Below are 22,307 nucleotides of genomic sequence, written 5' to 3' on the forward strand. Positions count from 1 at the left end.
ATACATCAATAGAAAGCTTATTTATTGAGCTTTCATATGATGTATAAATATCAGTTTTGTCAAATTTAACCTTATGACTGGTTTTGTCGTCCAGGGTCACAAATGAGCAAACGACGTGGCTCCAGTCCAGTAGGTGGCGGAAATGCACAATATCTTGTATGTAAACAACCACAAGAAGCACTCGATGCTGCTCCTCCTTTTTTTCCATAAGGATAAGTTGATGGAGATAGCAGTTGTCAAGCTGCAGAAAGTACCATAACAATAGCCCACGTGACTTGTGCGCTCCAAAACCTAAAAGGCAGCTCTATGAGAGGAATAGAGGGATTTTTTTTTATGGATATCTTGCCATAGCTCTCAAGTCTCGTTCTGCTTCTGCGCGTTCAAATATGGCTCCTCGTTTAACGCGTAACAGTGAGTCCCTGCAAAGCGCAGCTTGATTTGTTGTTGTTGTTTTCGCAATGGTACGCGTGTGTGCGTTTCCTGGATGTTTCAACCGAGAGAAAGCGATACGACTCCGTCCAGCTGCATCATCACAAGAGGAAAGTTTGACTTTTCACACATTACCGCTGCATGATCCAGAGAGGCTCAAGCTGTGGCTGCTCGCTCTCAAACGGGATATAAATTCACCAATTGAAAACATCCGCGCGTTGAGAGTGTGCAGTGACCATTTTTCGCCGGACGATCTCACAGGACCGACTCGAAGATATCTGAATTCCACTGCCGTGCCTAGGCAACAAACGGAGGTGTGTGTGTGTTGCTGATTATCGCAAGAGGGCTTGCGGAGAAAAATATGAGATTAATTACCGGATGAACCGTCCTTTTAACAGTCTCCGGTTAATTTACAGTGCATCCGGAAAATAATCACAGCGCTTCGCCTTTTCCGCATTTTATGTTACAGAGCCTTATTCCAAAATGGATAAAATCCATTATTTCCCTCCAGTTTCTACAAACAATACCCCATAATCACAACGTGAAAGACGTTTGTTTAAAATCTTTGCAAATTTATTTAAAAAAAAAAACATCACGCATACATAAGTATTCACAAAATTGAGCTCAGGTCCATCCTGTTTCCACTTATCATCCTTGGGATGATGATTGGAGTCCACCTGTGGTATATTCAGTTGTTTGGATTTGATTTGGAAAACCACACACCTGTCTATATAAGGTCCCACAGTTAACTGCATGTTAAAGCACAGACCAAGCCATGAAGTCCAAGGAATTGTCTGTAGACCTCCGAGACAGGATTGTATCAAGGCACAGATCTGGGGAAGGGTACAGAAAAATTTCTACAGCATTGAAGGTCCCATTGAGCACAGTGGCCTCCATCATCCGTAAATGGAAGAAGTTTGGAACCACCAGGACTCTTCCTAGAGCGGGCCGCCCGACCAAACTGAGCAAACGGGGGAGAAGGGCCTTAGTCAGGGAGGTGATTTATGCCGGTCTCCCACTGGTTTACATTGTTTTAATGTTCACAATTTTAAAAAAAATCTGACAATGATTGTCATCCTGCTTATTGCATATCAATTTGATTGGTCTTATATGTATTTGCATCCAAAAGGGATAGTTCACAAAAAAATAAATTCTGTCATGTTACGTCAAATGTCATTTGTCGTCTTAACATTAATATCTGATTTGCAAGTGTGAGATGCTCTCCAGCTGCAGCAGAGGTAAAGATTATCAGTGAAGAATGACTGTTTCTCATAAACGGATACTCTGCAGCTTCAGAAGATGTGTGATACAGCATATAAGTCATAAGGGCTACTTTTAGTCTTTTTTTGGCGTTTGACTTACTGTGATCACCATAACCTGTCATTGTATGGAAAATAAATTATTCTTTTGTGTTCAGTGGCAGTAATAAAACCATCAGATGGCATGAGAGTGTGAATAAAAAAGAAAAAAAGGATATTTGTGTATATAGTAATAGTTTACCCAAAGATTATATATATATATATTATTTTTTTTTTATATTATTTTTTATTTTTTTTATTTTATTTTTTTTATATGTTGAAACAGATTTGAAGGAATTTAGCATTACATCATTTTCTCTCCAGTGGATCCTCTGCAGTGAATGGGTGCCGTCAGAATGAGAGTCCAAACAGCTGATAAAAACATTGCAATAACCCACAAGTAATTGATTAATGTCTTGAGAAGTGAGAAGCTGTGTGTTCATTAAAAACAATGCTGGCCAGTAATCTGTAATAACGCTTCCTCCAGTGAGAACTCTTTTCTGTTGTCATTTTGTATCAACATATTAGTGTAAAACAGTTTTTGCTTGTAATCAGTCTTTGATCCGTGCCCATTTCTCTCTTGATTCAGATGACTTTTTCACTAGAGAAAGCATTATTGTTGTCACAGCTTTTCAATTCTAAAAATGTTAATTGTTTGTGATATTTTTATAAGCTGATTGAACTCTAATTCTGACGGCCCCTATTTACTGCAGGTAAGCGTTTCTCATAATCTGAGTCTCATGGATAGCCTGAGGGTGAAAACATTTTCAGCCAGTTTTCTTTTTTTTATGAATTATTTCTTTAACTCTGTCTGCTGCTGTTTTAGGAGACCGTGATTGACCCAGACGCCCTCTCAGCAGACAACAGTTGGGATCTAGAAGATGATGATGATGATGATGATGATGATGATGAGGATTATTATGCAGATGACTTTGAGTCAACTTCAGGAAAGCAAAAGAACCCCAGAACCTGCTCTGAACAACGTGGTCAACTTATTTTGAATGTTACAAATGCACCTACAGAACCATCTACATCACTATCTGCTTTTGGGTCCTACTATGCTCTTCCACCCACGTGGCACTACCAGATGGCAAGTTCTCAAATATTTTCTCACAATTTGAAAATGAACAGCTTGTGCTGTTTTGCATCTAAACCGTAACTGTTATTTTGCTCCACTTGCTTTTTTCTGACAGGATGATCCTGCAGAGGCTGGGCTACAAATGGAAGAATGTTATGATGTAAACGCTAACATGGATTCTGTTGCTTATTCAGAAGGCAAGAAGGATTATAGTTTTCTTCCTGTGAGTTTAGCCTCTCCAAATTTATCCAGCAAAGAAGCACAGCTGGGATTGTAACATCTCCAGTTTAGACTTTTTATTTAAATATTTTCATTTAGAAATTATTATTTTCTGTCATATTTGAAATGGATAAATGTCATCATTTCCCACTTTCAGATGAAAACTCTACATCTGCAGCTGGTGTCTTTATGCCCAGTGAGGATTTTACAGGGCATCCGGACATGTACCAGGGAGAGGACATGGCCCAGTGTTCAGAAGAGCTTGTGATCACTAAAGTTGAGGACACTAATGAAATGGACCAGAATGAGGATTACAATGGGATGACTGATGTGGATGGACTAGTAGATTCAGGTAATTGAACCTATGATTTAGTAAATTGGTGATTCTAACACTCTCTCCTAAGCAAAGTGGTCATAATTTTGCTGGGTAGTGTGGACTGTACTGGTAGTTGATTCAAAATCCTGCTCCTTATAACTATACAATAAACAATAATAGTAAATTCACCGTAATTGTGAAAATGTTTGAACTTGATTTGCACTTTTCCTGTTCCAGAGAAACAGAGAGCCAAAGACATAAAGAGCGGGACTATGGAATCATCTGCTGTAATGGTGAGCACAGCACTGTTTTATGTTTACCACTAAAGGCAAACAAGTTTGTTTGCTAACCCATAGAGCAATACACTTCTAAAAATAATATCTTTCTTCTATCCAGTCTGTTGACAAAGAAGTTAAAGCAGCCCAGCAAACTGTCATAATGCCTTTGAAGATCAAGGATGAACCGATGGATGAGGAGTGGAGGAAAGCACCACATTCCCCAATTGGAAACATTAAGAATGATGAGGTGCTCTACTCGAGAAGTTACTGAACTATACTGAAATTTTAAATTAACCAAATTATAAGTTAAAGTTTCTTGGTCAGTAAATTACATAAAAAAATTAGTTCACTTCCAGAACAAAATTTTACAGATAATGTATTCACCCCCTTGTCATCCAAGATGTTCATGTCTTTCTTTCTTCAGTCGTAAAGAAATAGTTTTTTTTTTTTTGTTTTTTTTTTTGAGGAAAACATTTCAGGATTTCTCTCTGTACAATGGATATCTGTGGTGCCCCCGAGTTTGAACTTCAAAAAGTGCAATTCAAACGCAGCTTTAAAGGGCTCTAAACTATCTCAGCCAAGGAAGAAGAGTCTTATCTATCGAAACGATCGGTTATTTTCGAAACGAGCTGACAATTTATATACTTTTTTTTTTTTTAAGATTTATTTTTGGCGTTTTTGCCTTTTACTATGATAGGACAGATCAGAATTGACAGGAAACGTAGTTGGAGAGAGATAGGGGGCGGGATCAGGAAAGGTCCTCGAGCTGGGATTCGAACGGCGCTATATGTCGACGCGTTGCCCACAAGGCTATCGGTGCCGACATTTATATACTTTTTAACCTTAAATGCTTGTCTCATCTCTGCGATGCATAGTCTGTGTGATCCGGTCAATAAAGTTATGGTATGTCAAAAAAACATCTCGTTTTCCTCTTCAACATCAAAATCGTCCTATATGGAGAGAAATCCTGAACTGTTTTCCTCAAAAAACATAATTTCTTTACGACTGAGCAAAGAAAGACATGAACATCTTGGGTGACAAGTGGGTGAGTACATGATCAGTATTTTTCTTTTTTTTTTCTTTTTTTTTTTAACTAATCCCTTTAATATATACAACATAAAATACTGTTACTAAGTTGTTGGTTTTTTTGTTGTGGTTTTTTTTTTTTTTTTTTTTTTTTTGCTTGGTTGAGCGGGGAATGAGCATATTTGCATGATTTCTGAAAGATGACACTAAAGTCTGGAGTTATGGCTGCTGAAAACTCAGCTTTGCCATCACAGGAATAAATTACATTTTAAGACTTCTTTCAAGAACATAAAAAAGTAAAAAAGCCAACCACAAACATTTGAATGATAGTGTATATTTTGTAAAAGATGTAATTAAGCATGGCACAAAATGGCTTTTCTTTTTCTTTTTTTTACTTAAAGTTAGGTTATAAAGTATGTAATCTATATGAATTTTAGTTTTCCATATTTATTGTCTGATGTCAGCCACCTAATATCCATTACTGTTGATTATACACACTTCTGTGAGTGAATGATAATTGATTATCCCAATATGTTTATGCTTGCAGGATTTTGATGAAACGCTGTATGATATCAAGACGCAAGGTGCGTTTTCTGTTGTAGTAAATGTACAGCAAATGTACATTACATCGGTATGAGCATAATGGTGGTCATAAGCATTATATATATTTTTTAAATACAATTGTTCCAAACCTATAGACTAATTTGGAGTAGACATCACAGCTGCGCGCGCATTGTGGTGGCAGAAAAACTCTGGTAACAGGTGGAGGGAAATGGATAAAAGAAAATATGTGTTGTTGTGACTTTGGATGTCAGAATCGGAATGCAGATCACTTTCATAGAATGCTGTCATCAAAGAAGCCGTTTGAAACTAAGCGTAGACACTTAAACAGTCTAATGGATGAAACTTGTTATGATTACTCTGCGTTTGAAGCATAAATTACATAATATTCACATGCAGTTCATAGGGGACATATTGTAGTAGCCCTACAGTTACAGCATGACATTTTTTTTTCTTCTCACAAATGCAAGTTTATATATCCTAGTTCTGACTTTATAAGTCGGTTTAACTCTGAGGAAAAAAGCCATGTGAGATATAAACTCATGATTCTGAGCCGAGGAGAAAAGAGAATAACGAGTTGATTTTTCTTATCAAAGTTGTGAGGTGTAATCTAGGAATTATTAGAATAGAGTCAGATTTTGGAAATATGAACTCAAATTTACCTGTTTATTCTTTTATTCCAGGGGTCACCACACTCGGTCCTGGAGGGCCGGTGTCCTACAGAGTTCAGCTCCAACCCTAATCAAACACACCTGAACCAGCTAATCAAGATCTTAATATGTATACTTGAAACTTCCAGGCAGGTGTGTTGAGGCAATTTGGAGCTAAACTCTGCAGGACACCGGCCCTCCAGGACCGAGTTTGGTGATCCCTGTTTTATTCAATGGCTTTCATTGACTGCTGCATTAAAACTGTCATTTTCTGCCACCAGATAGGCTCCGCTCACAAAATGTCATCACTGTTTGCAAACTGAATTAGTCTATATGACTTTGTCTGGCTGAAAAACACTTTTTTTGTGTGTGAGATGTTTATTGTCTTCATGTCACAGGAGCTCCAGTAGGCATCCCATCAATCGCAGAAAAATCCATTCAGCCTTTAAAACGACATGGTGTGTTGTGCACAGCCTGTAACAAGGTCATGCTGAAGGGACATACAGCATTTCAACGTAGTGGATCTTCTAAACTCTACTGCTCACCTCAATGTCTCTGTAGCTTCAAGAAGAAAGCATGTCACTGCTGCCTTAAGTACGCTTACGACATTTCATAGCTATAGTTGTATGTGACTGGAATGATTTGACTTAATGTATCTTTTTTCTTTTCAGAGAGATTCGTGATGAGAAAATTATAGTTGCCCCATTGGACATGTCGGGGACTGTGAAGGAGTTCTGCAGTCAGAAATGCCGCAGCGCTTTTAACTTCAAGTGCAGTGTGTGTCAGAAGACAGGAGTGGTGAGTAGACGTCTCCATCTGTGCTGAAGAATATTCTCGTGTGCTCTGTCTCGAACTATAAATGCATTTTGTTGCTGTTTATGTTTTTAAGATCTAAAATTGTTGTTTCTCATAGACTCATAGCCATGAGGTGAATTACATGGGCTCCATTCATAAGCTGTGCAGTGATAGCTGCTTCAACCAGTTTCGCTCCTCTAATAAGCTGAACATGAACAGCTGTGTGAACTGTGGAGGATATTGCTATGGCACAGACAGTCAGTGTCCGTCTCTGCGGATGGAAGACAGAGTTATGAAGTTCTGCAGCCAAAACTGCCTCACAGCATACAAAAAGGTGATAGCAAGTCAATAGTGATAGTACTCAATAAGCTATTATTTGTTTCGTTGAAATATCGTTTTGAAGGGTGAATTGTAAGTATAAATAAATAAATTGGATGAACTCATGTTTACTTATAGAGGAGCCTGAAACTTGTCACCTGCAAAATGTGTCATGCCCTGCGCCCAGCTGCAGATGCGGTGGACAGTCCAAACTCAGAGGGCATCAGGGAGCTTTACTGCTCCACTTCCTGTGTCATGGCGAGTAAAGTCCAGTCTGGCAGTTCGTCAGGTACTGTGATCACATTTGCAACACAACCCAGTTTATTAAGTGAAGCACAGATATACGCTTTAGGGTGCGTTCACACTTGTTTATCATAGCACCGCGTCTTGTCGTTTAGAAGTATTTGGTCCATGTTGCGTTCATATTTTATTTAAACCACACCAGTTCATTTGGAAGCATTCACACCAGGGATGCTTATATTGACCGTATTAACCGTTAACCGAGAGTAAGAATTTTAACCGATTATTACTTAGTTAAATGGTTTAAAAGGTTTGCTGTGTGGTGAAAGAAAAAATAATGCTGTATGTAAGTTATCTGTTTACTCGCGGACACGTGTCGACGCGTGCAGTGTGGCTGTACAGACATATTTCGCTGGGCAAACACCTGCTTCCCCTTCACTAACTAATGTAGTATATGCAACACAATGGCAATGTAGTATATGCAACACAATCCTTGTAGTCGGAGTCGGGCTAACGTCCACGCTAGCTGCTATATGTTTAGCATTGAGGTGATACTTGAGGCTCGATGTGCTGCGATGATATGCGAATTCCTTGTTGCATAGCTTGCACACAACCATGCTCTTATCGACGCTTCCATCCATTCGTTTTTTATAACAAAATTTCCCATCCACAGGGCCAACCAAAGCGGTCTCATCAGCTTCTTTGTCCGTGTTCACTGTGGTTTGTTTTTGTCTGAACGCTAGTTGGTGCTCCAGTATAATCGGTCCGCCGGAACTCATCCAGTGAGAAACGTTCCGCGGTGCAAAAATAAGTGCGATTAAAATGCGTTAAATTTTTACGCGTTATTTTTGTGTAATTAATTAATCTAAACTAACGCGTTAAAGTCCTGGCCCTAAAAATAACCTTTACACTGCACAATTAATCTCTTATTTACTTCATGTCTGCACTTTCTTTGTTTTAATGAGAGAGTTTGCGAACATGTAGAAATTAGCAGAACTGAAAACCGGCACTTTGGGTGGTGAGTGGATTTTAACTTAGCCACCTCTGATTGGCCACTGCGTTCATTAAATCAACAGATATGTCTGTGATTTGGCTATTGCTGAACGCTGTAAAAACATGCTTTCAAGTCCTGAACCGCAAATTGAAAGGATTTTTGTGATGGTATTTTTGTTGCGGATCTAACAGTTAACAGGCAGCGTTCCAGTCTATCCATCCTTTACTACAGCATGTCGACATTTGCTTGTATCATCACAGATACTTGTAACTAATTTATTATAATTTTATCAGTTAACGGTTAATGTTTGGATAACGAGCAGCGGTTTTCGGTCAGGAAAATTAACCGAAGTGAGCATCTCTACTTCACACTTACTCAAATGAACCATACTAACAACAATTGCACTTTGCTTTCGAGTTCATTTTAATTAAGCCAAACATGACAAATGTTAACACACCGTTAGAGTATGAGTACCAGTACTTTTTGAGTACCAGATATTTTTTTGGGAAGATTCTTTAACGTTTTTAAAAGAAGCCAAGGCTGCATTTATTTTATCAGTAAAAAAAAGAACACTAATATTGTATGTAGTAGTATTTAAAAAAATTATTTTAATTTTAATCAATTTTAAAAAGTAATTTATTATTGTGCTAATTTGATTTTTTTAGCAGCCATTACTCTAGTCTGTGTTAAACATTTATGTTGCTTAATTTTATTAAATTAAATTGTTTTTTTTTTTGTTTTTTTCAGGATTCTTTGAAAGAACAGCAAAAGTTCATTTTATCTGATGGATTTTTGTTTTTGTTAACCAACTTATTGCATCTTTGCAGATTTTTTTTTTCCCCAGAAAAACATACTCACCCCAATATTTTGAATGGTAGTGTAGCTACAATAAAGTGTAATTTTAATAATGAAATGGAAAAACTAAAAAGAAAAGTCATCGTTGCTCAATCTCATATTGTTCCAAACCTGTATGATTTTTTCATTTCTGTGGAACACAACAGAAAATACTGGACCCCATTGACTTTAATTGTATAAACAACACTCGCACATTTTTTTTCAAAGTATCTTCTTTGTTCCACAGAAAAACGAAAATCATACAGGTTTGGAACAACTTGATGGTGAGTAAATTGTGATTTTTGTGTGAACCATTCTTTTAAAAACCATGCTAAATACATTATAGTATAGATATTCATCATAAAATCCACTGAATTACTTATTCAAGTAATTAAGTCATTGCACACACACACACACACACACACACACACACACACATACACACATATATATATATATATATATATGCTGGTAATATGTATGCTAATAAACAACCAGTTAATAGTGACAAGTAATCCCTATGCTTACTATTTTACTGTGCATTTATCCAATTTGACATGTACAACTGTTTCATTTTGTTCAGTGAAAATTAACTTGAATGACTTTATTGTCTTTATGCAAACAAGGTGTTGCAGTGGAATGCAACAACTGCAAGCTGAAACTCGTGCCTCAGTACCACATATCCTTGTTTGATGGATCCGTTCAGAACTTCTGCTCTTATTCCTGTGTACTAGCATATCAGGTACAGTTCTGTCATGTCTGGCACTGATCTTCTTTAAAATATTATGGTTGTCTGATTTGATTGATGTCAATTTGTGTTGTGTGTTTTTTTTTTTTTGTTTTTTTTGCTTTGTTCAGGAGTCCTTTAGTAAGACGAAACCTAACGTGCCGGTAAATACTGTAACCTCTACAAACAGCAACACATCTACCCCAAAACCTGCTGCCCTCAAACCTGCTTCCTCAGAGTCCAGCTCATCAGCTAAGACTAGTGCTTCAAGTGGTCCGGCACAGACAGGCACCAAGATCCCCTGCTTTCAGTGTCTCCACTCGTTCTTCCACAGACCAGAGCTGCTGGAGTTTAGAGTACGCCTGTTTACACCTACTTGTTTTATTAGGCCAATTACAAATAAAAATCAATAAAAAGTTTTTTTTTTTTTTTTCCCAGTTTGTTGTTACTGTTAATCAACGTATTATTACTTTTATACAGCTGTGGTATAACTTAAATTTTGTTAATTGTTTAATTTGTCTTCATTATTTGATTTGATTTACTTTTTAATATAACATTAGAAAGTTCAGTACATGCTTGTAACTTTTTTTTTATTTAATCTTGCAGAGAAAAATGTACGCTTTCTGTGGTAACACTTGTATTGATGAGTTCAGACGAATCTACCGCATAGAGGCTCGTTGTGAATACTGCAAGCTTGATAAAATTGTGAAAACCGTGAGAAGGATAAACAAGGTTGACCGTTCTTTCTGCAGTGAGAGTAAGCTATAAGCATAATTGTGACGTTGTTGTTATTATAGTACTGTTGGCATTTTAGATTATTAAGCTTATCAATTTGTGTATGTGATCTTGTGTTTGCCGTTTTCCTTTCTGTACAGGATGCAAGACACTCTTTGAGCAGAGCCTTTTCAAACGCTGGGGAAAGAAACACTGTTGCAACTGCTTCTACTGTAACAGCACATCTAAAACTGTAGTGACTAGTGTCTTTGATGGCAAGCTAGAGGAGTTCTGTGGGAACGATTGCTTGATAAAACATCATTCATTGAGCCGTCAGGTAATATTTTATTTGGTCTCGTTGTTTTTGTTTTGCTATTTAGCTATTGCATGATTAGGCTTAAGACATTATGCAACAGATGTGCCTTCTGAAATTAACAGTAAATGTTCCTGCTACGCAATTTCAACAGGAAGTGAAGTGCTCAATGTGCAGGCAGGCCAAGAAGATGACTGAGACTGTGAACTGGCTGGGTGAGATCAAGCATTTCTGCAGCCTGCGGTGCTTGATGTTCTTCTGCAGTCTGCAGGGCATCACTGGAGCCGTTATCAAAGCTACAAGTAAATCTCAAGCCACTCAAGGTATGTCCTCTTAAATCTATTTGGGTGAATCGGTTTGCTTTTATCCCATTTAGTCTGTTCATTATATCTATAGATTCCGTAATTAGCTGGCTAAAGTTATTGCATCCTAAATGTTTCGTTTTCTTTAGTCTGGAGTCCTGCGCTGTCACTGTCTCCACAGGTGTGACCCCAGTATCCTCTGCAGTTCCTCAGAGTACTAAAGAGGGCACACCGGTCATTGCCAATGTCGTCTCGCTTTCAAGTGCATCCAACGAACAGCCAGGTGTTTTGGGAAGCACAGATCCAAAAGGTGATTATCTTCAGAAGCATTAACGATCTTAACCCTCATGTCAATCTGAATAGAACACTTTTACATAATGCAGATGAATTAAGGCACGTATGTAATTTTTGCCACAAGAGGGCGCATATTCAAAACAAAAATAAATTGTGTTGAATGGTCTGTTATAATGCTACTCTGTGCGCTCATCACCTGTCTAATAAAATGCATAACATATTAAGGCGTCTTTGGTGTATGACGTTATTGGCAGGCGACTCAATGACAAGGGACATGCCACTAGTTAAAAAATCTTACTTCTCTTGTATACAAGTCAGCAAAATGTATAGCAATAGTGGTTTTGGATATTGTAATCACAAAATCTTACATGTCATGCTTTTAAAGACTGTGATATGTTGTTTGTTATTCAAGTCATTCATATTTAACCTTTTGTTTCCTCAGACTCCGTTCCTGCAAAAGTCACCGGAAATGTGAGTTCAGGAAAAATCTGTATTCAAAGTCTAAACACTGATGTTTTTAATAACTTACTATACATATTGAAAGCAGAATCGCGAATTTTTCACAGTGCTTGTTTGGATCAGTTCGATTTTCTGCAAAAAAAATCTCTTGTTCTTTGCTCTGCTCTCAGAAACGTGCTGTGAAAGCTCCTGTCTCATCATCCCAAACCCAGAAAAACAAGGACTTGCCATATAAATCCATAAGCAAAAACAAAGCCACATCCTGTAAACCCCACACCTGTGAGGCTGAGACACAAATAGGTACTAACCAGCCTTAGCGTGACAATGACCTCTCTTTTTAGCTGGGATGTGCCCGAATCCGTTCAAATGCTCAGTGATGCTCCAGAAGGAAACATCAATAATTAACAAAAATAATTAACATTTTGCAGATTCTGCAAGGTGTATGTAAACTTTTGACTTCAACTGTAAATTCCGGGCATTAAGGAGCCACTGTTAATATGTGAAGAACTGAAATCGCTTTTAAATGCGCATTTGCTTTTTACTTTCACTTTCGAGATTCGCGATCACATACTGTTTATACTACGGAGTGGCAGTACTTGGCACACGTTTTACAAGTTTAGATGTTTGTCAGTGGTGCTCAGGATCTGGAAATCATTCACCATTGTCCAATCAGTCATCTCTCCTTACTCTCTTTATGTGGTAAGTGAAGTTTTATGTACTGGAATGTAACAGGCTATTGCTAGCAAGCTGTTAACCATGTCCATTTAGTGGCTCCGTAGTACACGTTATTCATTTTCCATGCCTTTTCAAATACAGATTCACGCTTCAGGCACATCCCTTATTTTTTAGCAACCTTATTCTAGACAAATCTTTCCATTTGTGTTTCTCCCTTTAGTAAACGACTATGTTGCATATCCTGACCCCCCTTTTTTTTTTTGTAATCCTGCAGATGGAACTCCTAAAGTAATAGTGCTGCCTGTGCCAGTGCCAGTCTTTGTGCCAGTTCCCATGCATCTCTACACTCAATACGTTCCACAGTCTGTGGGGCTTCCTCTTCCGGTACATCTATCCTTCCTCCACCTCACTTTCTGTGTCAGAATTATTTTCTGTATTAACAGCTTATCACAGAAGTATTTTTAGCTTTGAATATTCCCTCAAACTTGTTTAAAGTAGATATGTAGACAGTTGCCTCTATGGTTGAGCCCTGCGCGGGACTGTTTTCTTCATCCCGTGCCCGCCGAATTTCTGACCATTACCGCCCGCTCCCGCAACGTGTGTGTTACACTCCCGCCCGCTCCCGCAATATGTATGTCCACTCCCGCCCGCACCCGCAAAACTCTGTGAATTTATTCCCGCACGATAATAGAAATGCATTGATTTTGCCTCTTCTCCCGTCCCGCAGGGAAAAAAAACTTATTTGTATTGCTGTTATTAAAGAGATTCATGTTTGTTTCTTTCCCTGGCTTGCATGTATTCTGACGCACTGATAGGGAATAGTAGCCTGGGCTATCGGGGACATCTAAAACGCTTAGGCTACCGACTTCAAGTACTTTTTTACACGTAATCGCCGTATGCAGCCAGAGGAGGGAGCGCCGCGCCACTCATTACAACCATATATTACAACACACAGACTAATCCAGCGCGTTGTGCCGTAGACAGGCCGTTAGAAGTACAGAACGGATTTGCATCGGGCAAGGGAAGAGGGAGGGCACTGCGGGGTAGCCCAAACAACGGGAAAAAGGCGAGTGGATGGAAGAAAACTGGACAGGTTTTCCCGAAACCCCCTCTCGAAATCCCCCTGCAAAACAAGTTAAGCTGTCCAATGAATGGACTTTACCTTATTGGAATACTTCCGTATCCTGAAAACAAAGTAAGTGCAAGACTTTTTACCTCACTAACGCAAAGCGCGCTGAGCATCCCGATCCCGCAGTGCTTTTTTTTTTTTTTAGCTGCTCATTCCCGCCCGCAACAAAGTTCAAACCGCCCGCTCCCGCGAGATTTGCGTTGGGTCCCAATCCCAATGCAGCCCTCTTGGCTTAATGTAGTTTTGTATTCTGTGATGTAAATATGCAGGTTCCGGTGCCCTTGTTCTTTCCTACAACTCTGGACAACGCTGAGCACATTGTAAAGACCATTCAGGAAATCAAAGAGAAGATTCCTGACGACCCTCTGGAGGCTGACCTCATTATGATGGCGGAGATGGTGGCTGAGGATGCAGAGAAGGAACAACAAGTCATCGCTAGTGGTAAATAATGGAAAATTTTAAGGTTATGCCATGCGCAAATGCACATTTGTGACCCTAGACCACAAAACCAGTCTTAAGTAGAACAGGTATATTTGTAGAAATAGCCAAAAAATGGTCACTTTTTTTTTATAGCCAAAAATCATTAGGATATTAAGTAAAGGCCATGTTCCATGAAGATATTTTGTTCATTTTCAACCGTAAATATATCAAAACTTAAATTCTGATTAGATTATGTATAAATCTCAATTTAAACCATCTGTTACTCAGATCAGACTGGTAACATAATGGAGGACATTGATTTCGAAGATCTATCCAGCAATCTGAGTTGGGGGGAGGACTCCATGTCTTCTGCCCCAACGTGGGATCAAACCCCAGAGCCTGAAAAGCCTCCTCTGTCCAGATCTGCCACATTAACCCCCATCTACACTGCAGCAGAAGAGCCACAGATGGACTTGGAGGCTGATTTCCCAATCGGTAATAGCTTCTATGGTTAAGAGGTCAAACTAACACAACACACTAACACCTGGTGTGGCGAACCCGCTTGCGGCTCTTTCACTGCTCTTGTGTGGCTCTTCAATCCATCCACATGTTCTGTGTTTACAATCGCAGTTTATTTTTAAAATGTCGAAACTTAATTTTGCAATAAATTGATATGTATTTAAATGCATTTGCCGAATCTAATGTGGATTTTTAATTTTATTTATTTTTTACTCAACCTCTTGCGTGATTTAACATACATTAGCCAATTGACTAACACGAGAGACGTGCAGTTCGTTAATATCAGTTGTCAGGGAAGTGTACAGCTAAGCGTAAATACGAATGGGAGGATTTATATTTTTTGTTGAAAGAAATGGAAAGCCATTCTGCTTGATATGTAAAAGTAAAAGGAGGTAGACTAATTTAAAGCCATGAAAACTATTGCGTTATATAATTAGGTGTATAAGTTATTGTGACAGATATCCTGTTGTTTGCGCATCTGTTGTGTGGCTCTTTGCAGTGATAAAGTTTTTTTTTTTTTTTTTTTTTTGGCTTATCATGCCAAACAGGTTCGCCACCCCTGCACTAACACAATCAAAGTTATCTTCCATTTGTATTTCATGCATCTTTATCCTTTCACATTTCAGAAAGTATTGAACTTTTCAGAAAGCAAATGCAAAAGGAGACAAATTCTGGCAAACAGAAATCACGCAAGAGAGGACCTGATGGCTTCCCTGAGAAGAAACAAGTAAGAAGAACTAAAGCAGAACTAAATTTTTCCTGACCACCAACTAAACTATAACATATCATATCATATATCATATTGTGGAAAGCTGAGTTTCTGATCATTGCATGTTTTGTTGGAATGTAGGGCAGTAAGTGTGCATCATCGCCATCAAACAGCCTCTCCAAACTGCACCATGACTACGGAGTCAAAGCCTGGAAGAAGTGGGTATGCTGGAGGAACACCCAACCCAATATGGAGACTCTCAAAATTGGCTGTAAGCCTCATTTTTTTGCTTTTTATCCTAAAACATCCCTGTGTTTTTAAATATTTTATTCAGAAGCAATACTAGACCAAATTATCTTAGGTAAAATGAATGAAATTTGGATTAACTGGTCATCTTCATCCACAGCACGTAGTATAACACTAAAGGAGGACTTGTTGAAGTGTTGCACTGCTGAACTAAGCTACGGCCTCTGCAAGTTCATCTCTGAAGTTCGTCGACCCAACGGAGAGAAATACAGCCCTGACAGCATCTTTTATCTTTGCTTGGGCGTCCAGCAAGTAAATTGAGAAGAAGCCACGCCAACCAAACACATTCAGTCAACCAAACACATTCAGTCATAAATGATTTATACAGTGCTGGCCAAAATTATTAAAACGCTAGTATTTTCACCAGCTAAAAATGGTTTTAAGTCGGTTGTTTCTATATTTTTCCTCTAGTGTGTCAGTAGGAAATATCAGTTTACATTTCCAAACTTTCATTGTCATTAATTGTAATCTAGTGAGATTTGTTTGCACAAGGAGTCAACAGCCAGTGCTCCACACAGAGATCTGATCTCATCGTCATCATCTAGTCTGTCTGGAATGACATGAAAGAACAGAACAAACTGAGACAGACTAAATCCAGAAGAACTGTTTCTTCATGTCATTCCAGACAGACTGGATGATGATGAGATCGGATCTGTGTGTGGAGCACTGGCTGTTGTCAGACTCCTTGTGCAAACAAAAATCTCACTGGATCATTATAAATGATGGCAAAATGAATGTTTGGAAATGTAAAACTAATATTACTGACAGAAAACTACAGCAGAAGATTGACTGACTTAACCATTTTTTTAGCTGATGGAAATACTAGTGTTCTAATAATTTTGGCCACCACTGTTTAGTTTGATTTATCTCTCTTGTCATTCATATTTGCAGTACCTGTTTGAGAACAATCGCATGGAGAACATCTTTGCAGACGTCTTCTACGCTAAATTTTCTCATGAAATAAGCAACATACTAAGAGGGTGGAAACCAACTATTTTGCCCAGTGGTGAGTAATTTAAAACAAATACGTGAGTCGCTTGTTTCGCTGCTGCTCTATAAACACGTCTGTGTGTTTGTTCAGGTTACGTTCATTCTCGTGTGGAGGAGTATCATTTGTGGGACTGTAAGCAGCTTGGAGCGTTTTCACCTGGTGTGCTGCTCAACACGCTGCTCTACTTCTTCACCAAGTACTTCAACTACAGGACAGTAGAGCAGCACCGCCGCCTCTCATTTGGCCACATAAAACGCTACTCTCGAGGACAGGTCAACAACAAAGTGTCCTTCCTGCGTTTCTATCCCCCGAAAGAAGACACAAGCATAGGTCAGTGGTCACTTCTTATAGTGTGTATGTTGATACATGCTGTATGTTTCTACTTAGTCGTTTTGTCCTATTTAGACGGTGTCCCTGTAAAGAAGAAGAAGAAGGAAGATGAGCGGCAGAGGGTGCTTAAAATACGTCAGAATTCAGACAATCCCCTCCGCTGTCCTGTCAGGCTCTACGAGTTCTATCTCTCAAAATGGTATGTAAGCATTTGATTTTATAAAATAAATCGCGGTGTATTTGGTTGTCATACTATGTTGTTTCTTCCAGCTCGCCTGGCGTAAGACAAGACACGACCCAGTTTTACCTGAGCCCCGAGCGCTCCTGTGTACCCAGCAGTCCTACATGGTTCTCAACCACTTCGCTGAGTGATGAGGCTCTGGACAGCATGCTCACACGTATCCTTACTGTCAGAGAACTGCACCTGGAAAGAGACCATTTACCCAATGAGACTGATTCAGACAGTGACTCGGACTTCACACAGTTTTAGTACCACAATACTACGCAAACCTGAATCAACATTTTGACTGTTGTTCTGAATGCTGGAAAGCAAGTGGTTTGTGTTTTCCATTTCAATCCTTTAGTTAAAAGGATGTACACGGTTACGGTGGGATTCTTGTAGGTTGCCACCTTTGTACTATATTTAAACACTAAAGACGTTGACAGCATCATTCCAAAAACAGTTTTTGAAATTGTTGTTTTTCATTGGAAGCAATGTCGGTCCAAATAGATGCAATGTTCCTGAAACTGACTCTTGATGGCTTTTTTATGGATAAAAAAAGACTGTGAAACTGATTCTGCAAGTGTTTTATCTTTATTGTCAGAAAATAGGTACAAACATCACCTTTTTACTTGCACAGAAACACTTGATGAATAAACCAACACCCTTTTTGTTTGTCATGTCATCCTGGTGGTGATTTTAGAAGCAGTTTACTTATACTATAACTATGTACATATAATTAGAATAGACTGAAAAGATTTAAAAGAGCATTTTGTACTGTTTCTGGCTAATTATGTTTCTACATGGCAGGCAAAATAGATTTTATGCTGCAGCAAATATAGCCACACTAAGAACAATTGATGTAGAATTTACTTTGAAATAGTTTTCACAAGCAATTACAAAAACTCTTATAAAAGCTGCATTACGCTACTAGATCTAACAAACATCAGGTTGAAAAGAAATGGTTTGGTACATTTTAAATATGGGCCATTCTACAGATAAAATAAAGGATTGTGTGTTCTCTTTAGTCACTGCCGAAACAATGATGACATGTTTCAGTCGTGACTATTACGGTCGTGACAATTTTATGGCATAACACCCAAAAAAAAAACAAAGATGTCTTTACCAAAACTTGACCAAAGGTTTCGGTCGTGATAGCTTCAAAAGTAGCTAAAATTGTCACCACTGAAACAAACGCAAAGATGCTAATCAGTACATGGTTAGCTAGCACAGTTCTGAACAGTTTACATGCCTAAATACTAAATATGGAATAACTTCCAAAAAAGTGTTTAATTATAGAAAAATGGTGTTCCGTAGTGACATTCTTTGAAGTTACACAGGTTTTTCATACTTTTGAACACACCGCAAAATTGAAAATGATATATATATATATATATATATATATATATATATATATATATATATATATATATATATATATATATATATATATATACACATGAAGTTGAATTTATTTACAAAGGAAGAAAAACATTTTTGAATACTTAAATGCTTTTTAAATGTTTTTTGGTTGTGGGACAGCAGTTTGCACCAGAAGTGATTTGGGTTAACTGACTGCAAAGTTGCCTATTTCGTCCTTTCTATTAACACCCTTGTCATAAGCCTCAAACACACATTACTTAACATGGCCACTATGTTTGTTTGGAGGATCTGGTCTCGCATATTCTTCCGAGTGTTTTATTGCAGACTGCATCAAACCAGATATTAAGATTCTGGATATTATTTTTATATATGCGAGTGCAGTCCTCTCCACTGGAGTACTTTCCTTCAGGTCCTTCCCAGTTATCTGGTTCATTTGGAGTCCAGTAACTGAAAGAAAAGTTGTTTAATTGTGAGAATTTACTTAACCCTTGTTAAAAAAAGGTTAAATATTTACGGTTTATGTTTTAAAGAACCATGAATGAAACATTTTGAGTGCTAAGAGTGTAAATACCTTATATTTTCATTAAGTTTGGTGTTGTCTACCCATAGCCATTGACCCTCTTCCTTCTCATCTGTCAGGCCAATCCAGAACATCTTGTTATATTTGCTTCCCACAATGCCCATCAGGAATTCCTTTTTTTACCAAATGTTTGTTATTTACACTGCATAATGTTATAATGATTTCAAACCATCTTTTCTTGTAAACACGTGGGCAAACCTGTTCGTCTCTGCTGTTTATGATCACCAGATGACCGCCATCTGAGATACAGGCATCTCGACTATCAGCCCAATTCAGTTGGTTTGTGGAGAAAAGGTAACATTTTCCCACATGATACTCCCAGTCCTTTAAACACGCTGTAAGTTTATTGCAGTTAAGCATGATAAATTAGTTTCATCTTTCATGGTGATGAAAACTGTGTAGTTATAATAATCACTTACCACTGTCATTCAGGGCCTTGGACAGATTTTGTGCCAAATAATGCATGTCTTTAAGCGAGGCTGAAAATGCTGTTCGAAATGGATGAAACTGATGAATGTATGATCATAATGCGTGATTTTATTGATTGTTTTAAACTCTTTAATTTATGAGTCTTTACTACTTACCTGTTAGTTTCTCCTTCAGAGCATTGTGGAGCTGTTGAAGATCTTCAAGCTTGTTCTCTGTACATGCATCTAAAGTAGGTTGTGATTATGTTAGATGTAGTCTGCATTTATATTGCATATTGAAATACATGATGCATAAATTATTAAACATTAGACTCAGAACCTTAATTGATTTATACCAGGCATAAAATACATGTTTGGATTACTTTGAATAGGATGAAGAGCAAGTTTGGGATAGTTTACCCAGAAATGAAAATTCTGCCATTAATTACTCGCCCTCATGTCGTTCCAACCCTGTAAGTCCTTCGTACTTCGAAACACAAATTAAGATATTTTTGATGAAATCCAAGAGCTTTCTGGCCCTGCAGTGAAACTATTACATTCAAGGCTTGGAAAGGTAGTAAGAACATCGACAAAATCCTTGTGACATCTGTGGTTGTAATGTAACTAATTTTATGAAGCTACAAGAATACTATTTTGGGTGCAAAGAAAAACAAGAAAGCTCTCGGATTTCATCAAAAATATCTTAATTTGTGTTTTCGGGTTTGGAATGGCGAATTAATGACAATTAAAATTTTCGGGTGGACTATCCCTTTAATAGAAACGCACACATACACTGTAAGCTGAGGGCGATCAGCGCTCCAGTGAGGAGAAAACAGAGAAACATCAGTACCATTCGAACAGAGTCACAGCACGGTTTGGTCTTTTGCTGAGCTTGAGAAGAATCTCCTACAAGAATTGGTAAGAGAGTGTTTAAATATGCTAAATTACAACGCATTTAATGTTTTTAACAATCACATATACATAAAATACATTAGTCAACGTTTGAAGTGGATCAAAACCTTTCATCAAAGTTGTCCTAAAACCAAACAATACCCGTTCTTGGGACAACTTTTTTTTTGATCCACTTTAAATGTTGACTACTCTAATTACTTAGTAATGCATTACACTCAACGCTGTGTGTAGGCAGTACCCTTTTATTATTGTGCTGATGTTACAATGATTTCAAAAGAACATCCTGCCATGAATTTCCCAATCATTTATTGTGAACCACAGTAGGAGGGTCGGTAAGAGTACGCAAGATAGTCTTCACATTAAATAGAACATAAACAGAAAAGGATCTTCCACTTCTTGCAAACACCCAATCATCCTCCAACTCCCTTGGTAAATTTTGGATATTAAAATAAGTTGACTTTTTGACCCAACTTCCCCATTTTTCATCTACTGTAATCTAAATGTTATCCAAAAGATCATGCTCATTCACATGCAAACACACCCCTGTGATATTGTACTACTTGTGAAACTTGTACTAGTATGGCAAGCCATTTTAGCTTAAAATATACTAAGCGTTACTCATCTTAATTGCATTTTTACTACTATTCAATTAGAGAGCTCTATAAAACAATTTTACTAGTAAAAATTCCAATTACAGGGCTCTCTAATTCAATTCTTACTAGTAACAATTCCAATTAGAGAGCTGTACAAATTAATGTTACTAGTCATGTCTCCATTGACTTCCATTCATTTTTAATTACAGAGCTCTACAACAGAATTTTTACTAGTGAGAATTTCAATTAGAGTGGTCAACAATTGAATTATTACTAGTAACAGTTAAAAATTGAATTGTAGAGCTCTGTAATTGCATTTTTACTAGTAATTAAATTAGAGAGCTCTCTAATCAAAATTGTTACTAGTAAAAACTGAATTAGAGAGCTCTGTAATTGGAATTATTACTAGTAAAAATTGATTTAGAGAGCTCTCTAATTGTAATTCTTACTATTAATAATTAAATTGTAGAGCTCTGTAAATAAAAAAGAATGGAAGTCAACTGAGACATGACTAGTAAGAATTGAATTAGAGAGCTCTGTTATTGGAATTGTTACGTGTAATAATTTAATTAGAGAGCTCTCTAATTGGCATTGTTACTAGTAGTACAAATTTAATTATAGAGCTCTCTAATTCAATTGTTACTAGTAAAAATGCAATTACGACGAGTAACACTTAGAATATTTTAAAACGGCTTGCCATAGTACTAGCAGCTTGTCACTGCAGGGGAAATCGCCTTGTACGTTCTTTACCCCTAAATGGTGCATATTAAATAGGTACCCCTAAATTTTTGCACACTTTTTTCTGAGAATATTAAATTTTTCACTTTAATTGTTCTTGAACGTCATTAACGATCATTTAACATGTTAACATGATACTGCTTTTACCATACAAACATAAATAGCTCAAAATCTGTTTTACAGCTAACATTAACTGTTCTCATACTCTTTGCTTGCAGCAAGTACATTTGTACAAATTCAGTAGAAAAACACCTCGTCCTGATAACTCACCTAAATGACGCTCATCTGGATCATCCTTGTCAGCTTTGTTTTTCTTGACAAATACGACCTCAGAGTATACAACGTCTTCAGACATTTTTCTTAGTCTCTGATTCAAAAGGCATGCATCTAATACTCGTATCCGCAACTTACGACAAGTTAATGAAAAGAGGAACTTGATGGTTATTTTTGCCTAGAATCTGATGTCTCGTTAACGAAATATTATACAATATATGTTTTATATAAGACTGCGTTGGTATACATCCACTACAGGATCTCTCTGAATTGGACT

At 37.7% G+C, this 22,307-nt stretch overlaps 2 protein-coding genes across 2 annotated transcripts; one reads left to right on the forward strand and one right to left on the reverse strand.

The window, feature by feature from the left end:
* Positions 1–225: 225 nt before the first annotated feature.
* Positions 226–17,829, forward strand: zmym4.2 (zinc finger MYM-type containing 4, tandem duplicate 2). The gene is made up of 29 exons (XM_073821632.1): positions 226–743; positions 2,554–2,817; positions 2,921–3,002; positions 3,182–3,376; positions 3,578–3,633; positions 3,737–3,865; positions 5,192–5,228; positions 6,254–6,449; positions 6,527–6,653; positions 6,769–6,984; positions 7,107–7,257; positions 9,663–9,778; positions 9,895–10,119; positions 10,370–10,520; positions 10,639–10,814; positions 10,945–11,113; positions 11,274–11,402; positions 11,829–11,857; positions 12,016–12,145; positions 12,795–12,904; positions 13,919–14,090; positions 14,358–14,564; positions 15,215–15,315; positions 15,439–15,568; positions 15,704–15,855; positions 16,495–16,609; positions 16,685–16,924; positions 17,000–17,123; positions 17,195–17,829. Exons 1-29 carry the CDS (start codon positions 459–461, stop codon positions 17,412–17,414), a joined length of 4,434 nt encoding a protein of 1,477 aa, XP_073677733.1. The 5' UTR covers positions 226–458; the 3' UTR covers positions 17,415–17,829.
* Positions 17,830–18,796: 967 nt separating this feature from the next.
* illr4 (immune-related, lectin-like receptor 4) lies at positions 18,797–22,112 on the reverse strand. Its single transcript, XM_073821440.1, has 7 exons — positions 22,028–22,112; positions 20,307–20,420; positions 19,692–19,760; positions 19,527–19,595; positions 19,306–19,442; positions 19,099–19,220; positions 18,797–18,974 (listed from the first exon to the last, which is right to left on the reverse strand). Exons 1-7 carry the CDS (start codon positions 22,110–22,112, stop codon positions 18,797–18,799), a joined length of 774 nt encoding a protein of 257 aa, XP_073677541.1.
* Between the last annotated feature and the right edge of the window lie 195 nt (positions 22,113–22,307).

This window comes from Garra rufa, chromosome 17 (genome assembly GCF_049309525.1).
Source record: "Garra rufa chromosome 17, GarRuf1.0, whole genome shotgun sequence".
Classification (NCBI taxonomy): domain Eukaryota; kingdom Metazoa; phylum Chordata; class Actinopteri; order Cypriniformes; family Cyprinidae; genus Garra; species Garra rufa.